We start from the raw sequence: 5,340 nt of genomic DNA, 5'->3' as shown, positions 1-5,340 counted from the left end.
CTTTTGATTTGAACTATTTACAGGAAGGCAAAATGAGAAAATCTTGTATTTTGATGTGGCTCAGATACAAAGCTCTCTCGATTTAAGCTTGTTTTATATTTTAATATCCAGATTTACCTGTAACAATCAGAACAGTTCCGGGTTTCTGACTTGTGTTGCCATCTTGGTGCCTGAATCTGTATTCTGCTGAGTCATTTTGCTTCACAGATTTAATTGACATTGTGTTAATCTGCTTCTCTTGGTCCTCATGATATGTAAAATGATCAGTTTTCATACATTCATTCTCTCCTCCTTCTCACTGTAACAGTGAGCTGAATGTGGTCTTTATCGCAGTTTTTTGGTTTCTCATTGCAGCAGTAAGAGGTTTTGTCGTCCTTTGTTAAACCTGTGACTGATAAAGTCGGGTGGGTATCTTTAGATATCTGGTGTTTTAGGCTACTTCCATTTACCAACACTTCTGTCCATTGGTTCCATTCAGCTTGAACCATTTTGGGATTGTAGAATGTTCAGCTGAGCAGGAAAGATTCAATGAAGTACCTTTAATGGCAACAAACTAAGAACATACAAGTATGATCTATGTCACCGACGCTCTATTTATGAACTCAACACACATCTGTTAAAACAGGAAGAGAACTTTGTAAAGTCGGCATGTACCTTAAAATCTCCACTTCCTGCTATTATTTGTGGTTTAAAAAGGACCTCTAGTAAAACATACGTGTCATGCATTTTTATAGATTTTCCATGATCTTGTCCTTTACATTTTATTACAAAGTTGCTGCAGTGAGCTAGAAGATGAAGGACAGAAATATCTGATTTCATTTTAGCTGTGGTGACCGGCCTGAAACCATCACATACATACGAGCTTTAAGAGCTGCATTAACACCCAACACAGGACTACAACCATTATAATGAAGACAAAACTATTGCATATTTAGATGTCTTTTAATGTTGTTTCCAGTGTCAGCAGTGGTGAGAGTTTGTCACAGCCCCTGTTCCCCAGTTCCCTCCTGTCCCAGTACTTTTCCACTGCCCTGCTCACACCACACCCTCTGATCACCACACCTGCTCTCAGTCACTGATCACCACACCTGCTCTCAGTCACTGATCACACACCTGCCCTCACTCATCAATCAGCTCACCTACCAGTGTATATATTCTCCAGCCTCACACTCACTCAGTGCCAGATTGTTCTTCTGCTTTCATGCGAGACTTTCCAGCGTTGTTTCCCTGCTGGATTACCCGTTACTGACCCTGCCTGTCTTTGTTCTGCCTGCCTTGCCTGTTCCCCGTACAACCTACCTGCTTTCTGCCCCTGACTACGACTTCTGCCTCAGCATCTCTGGTTCCTGTCTGCTCACCTGGTTTAGACTTCTCGGCCCGGCCCCGACTTCGCTGCTGCTCGTCCCACTCCCCGAGCCTGCAACCCATAGACTTTGTGCGGGCCCAGAGCCTGAAGAACGGACTATTTCCAGTGTTTCCTTGTCTGCCTGAGTTCCTGTTTGCCCGTGTGTTAATAAAAGTCATTACTACGGTCCAGCTTTCCAGAGTGCTGCTTTTGGGTCCAAACTGCACCCGTCACAGAGTTAGAAGACAGTGGAGAAAGAGCGGCATAGAGATCATCGGTGTGTTGTCGGGTGAAGTGAAGTCTGCTGTATTGATGATCATCTTGCTCTGTTTTTGCTGTTGCCACGTTTTAATAGTGGCTCTCAGGGTTTTGCTGAGGAGAAACCACCAAGATTTATTCTCAAATCCAGATGCAATTCAGTGTTTTCAGTCTGAAGTCACTTGTGATACAATTAGAAACACGTGAGGGAGGGGTCTTCAGTGATAACTTGAAATATTTATCGAACACTGTATTATATTTACCATCTCAATGTTGTCTGACATCCCAGGTCCTGAATGTTGATTGGAAAACTTGCTTTTTCTGATTTTCAACCAAAAAGTGCTGAGTTAATATACAATATAATACAAATGAAACAGTTCTTGATTTAACAGTGACCATTTTCACCCACATAATCCAGATGATGACAAGTGAGGTGAAGACCAGTAGAGCAACACGAACTCCTGCAGCTGCTGTCAGGGTCCATTTTAATGAGGAACTCTGAACTCTGAGTGTCTTTTCAGGAGATCTAACATCTCTCTGAGTGTTCACAGCACAGGAGTAGTTTCCTGCATGCTGAGTTGTGACCGCATCCAGAACCAGGTGTTTGTTTTGGTGCTCTGGCAGCTGTAGAAGTTGATCATTCAGGTACCAGATGTAGTTCTTGTGTTGGTCAGAGGACAGCTGGTGCTGCAGGTCAGTTTGACTCCATCACCTTCTGTCACCTCTGTAGATGGACTGATCTTGACTTTTATGTCTGATTCAAATGCAGAAAACAGATATTTTCACACGTTTCAGACAGGAAAAGACTTTATCATGTAAAGTGATTCACAAAACTGTAGAAATGATCAACAATTTTTGCCTCTGCTGTTTTCCACACATTCATGCTAAAATTTCAGCACTAATTTACATGAAAGTTAGCACATTTCCTATGAAAGATAACTTTTATTTAACTTCAGTTTTGATTCGAACTATTTACTGGAAGGCAAAATGAGAAAATCTTGTATTTCGATGTGGCTCAGATACAAAGCTCTCTTGATGATTTAAGCTTGTTTTATATTTTAATATCCAGATTTACCTGTAACAATCAGAACAGTTCGGGTTTCTGACTTGTGTTGTCATCTTGGTGCCTGAATCTGTATTCTGCTGAGTCATTTTGCTTCACAGATTTAATTGACATTGTGTTAATCTGCTTCTCTTGGTCCTCATGATATGTAAAATGATCAGTTTTCAATACATTCATTCTCTCCTCCTTCTCACCATTCCAGATTATTCTAGACCAGTGTTTAGCCTTGGATTTTGTGTAGCTTGAACTGGAATATTTACTTGAGATGTTTACTGAGGAACCTTCCAAAGCACAGATTCTCTTTTTTATATAATTCACAGTCAGGCAGGATTTGTCAGCAGCACCTGACAGATGAAAGCAAAGACAGTGTCAGTTTTGATGAAACTCAAAGGAAATTCACTTTAAACCTTGACATTTTTGAGTGGATTCTTTAATTATGATTTTTTTCTTACTGTTGCATCTCAAATTCATATTTACATATTTTTAACAGTAAGGATTTATGATAAAACCACATCAAAACTTTATCTTGTTTCTATGTTCAGGCCACAGGTTTGGTGATACTCACAGACTTCATCAGACTGCAGCTCCTTGACACCACTGACAGCACACAGGAAGTTGTCTTGAGACATGTTGGTATTGGTTGTAATGGGTCTTTAAGCATTTCTCTGTTCTTGTACCATTGAATGTTTGTGTTTGGCCAGCTGGTTTTACAGCTCAGTTTGACATAATCCTTCCTTGGAGTCTTTTCAACATATATTTCTGAGAGAAGATGGTAAACATAGAATCATGGTTAAAAGTAGAAAAATACAGATAACACATATAAACTGAAGAAAACCTGTGATAATGGAAGTGAGGGGACTGTAAATGGGAACTACGTTACAGTAACAAAACACAAACAATTGAAGAGTAAAATGATGAAAGGATCAGTGTTGTGAGAGGATTGATTGTGAGTGATGGAGAAAGTGAACCTGTGGGGTACGTGATGGAGCAGGGTCCTTTCACTGAAGTGTGGTTGTACAAACACCTTCTCCCATCATTGTAGGACACCGTAAAGCAGGTAGATGAGACCCACTCTGGGTGGAGAGAGAACTGGTTGCTGGATTAAATTAAGATTAAATAAACTGCAGGATTACTTTGGTGGTAGAAATGCCAGCGAAACATAACTGACCCACTGTGACTGCAGGAGCTCTGAGAGCCTCGTAGCCTTTGATGGCGCAGGAGTATCTGACTGTTTTGTCACTTGTGACCATCTCCTGGTACCATGGAGACCTGTCTTGATAGAGAAGCTCTGAGTTCCTGTACCAGATGTAGGCAGCAGGTCTGTCAGTCAGAGTACAGGTGGTGCTGCACATCAGTGTTACCGTCTGTCCGTCTGTGGTGGGAAACACCTTCACCTGCAGGGCTGAGATGAAGAGAAAGATACAGAGAATTAGCACAAACTTGTCCCTTTCTCTTTAAAGTTAGTCAGTCATCAGGTTTACCTGTAACAGTTAGCTGAATGTGGTCTTCATGGCAGTTTTCTGGTTTCTCATTGCAGCAGTAAGAGGTTTTGTCGTCCTTTGTTAAACCCGTGACTGATAAAGTCGGGTGGGTATCTTTAGATATCTGGTGTTTTAGACTATTTCCATTTCCATTTAACACTTCTGTCCACTTGGTTCCATTCAGCTTGAACCATTTTGGGATTGTAGAATGTTCAGCTGAGCAGGATAGATTCAATGAAGTACCTTTTAAGGCACAGATGCGGCTGCCTTTCCCCAGAACCCCTTCAGCAGAGAGAAGCACAAGTGAAAACCTGGAGGCTCACCATTAACTTCATGTACTGTTAGTTTTGTCATCAAATACCACAGGAGGTTTTACAAGCTTATGTTTTTGATGTTAACTAAACTCCAACTCACAAAGTATCAAACATAGATTCTTTTTAACAAACGCACAAAAGAATTATTCCTACCTGAGTTGAGGATGAAACCAACAACGGCAAATACAAGTTTTGTTGCAAACATTGCTGTTTTCAACTTAAAATGTGTTTTAAGATTAATATGAAACTGCCTTTAACGGCAACAAAGTAAAAACATACAAGTATTATCTACTGTATGTTACTGACGCTCTTCTTATGAACTCAACACACATCTGTTAAAACAGGAAGAGAACTTTGTAAGGTCGGCAACTGCTATTCTAGCATCTCTGAGTGTTCACAGCACAGGAGTAGTTTCCTGCATGCTGAGTTGTGACTACATCCAGAACCAGTGTTTGTTTTGGTGCTCTGGCAGCTGTAGAAGTTGATCATTCAGGTACCAGATGTAGTTCTTGTTGTTGGTCAGAGGACAGCTGGTGCTGCAGGTCAGTTTGACTCCATCACCTTCTGTCACCTCTGTAGATGGACTGATCTTGACTTTTATGTCTGATTCAAATGCAGAAAACAGATATTTTCACACATGTTTCAGACAGGAAAGCACTTTATCATGTAAAGTGATTCACAAAACTGTAGAAATGATCAACATTTTTTGCCTCTGCTGTTTTCCACACATTCATGCTAAAATTTCAGCACTAATTTACATGAAAGTTAGCACATTTCCTATGAAAGATAACTTTTATTTAACTTCAATTTTGATTCGAACTATTTACTTATTGGATGGCAAAATGAGAAAATCTTGTATTTTGATGTGGCTCAGATACA

The 5,340-nt window shown here is 40.4% G+C and overlaps 1 protein-coding gene across 1 annotated transcript; it reads right to left on the bottom strand.

Moving 5' to 3' along the window:
• Window positions 1-3,367: 3,367 nt before the first annotated feature.
• LOC130521157 (uncharacterized) lies at window positions 3,368-4,783 on the bottom strand. Its single transcript, XM_057024792.1, has 3 exons — window positions 4,615-4,783; window positions 4,148-4,429; window positions 3,368-4,068 (listed from the first exon to the last, which is right to left on the bottom strand). Exons 1-3 carry the CDS (start codon window positions 4,664-4,666, stop codon window positions 3,779-3,781), a joined length of 624 nt encoding a protein of 207 aa, XP_056880772.1. The 5' UTR covers window positions 4,667-4,783; the 3' UTR covers window positions 3,368-3,778.
• Between the last annotated feature and the right edge of the window lie 557 nt (window positions 4,784-5,340).

Source organism: Takifugu flavidus, unplaced genomic scaffold (assembly GCF_003711565.1).
Source record: "Takifugu flavidus isolate HTHZ2018 unplaced genomic scaffold, ASM371156v2 ctg742, whole genome shotgun sequence".
Classification (NCBI taxonomy): domain Eukaryota; kingdom Metazoa; phylum Chordata; class Actinopteri; order Tetraodontiformes; family Tetraodontidae; genus Takifugu; species Takifugu flavidus.
This window is presented reverse-complemented; position numbering and strand designations above follow the sequence as displayed.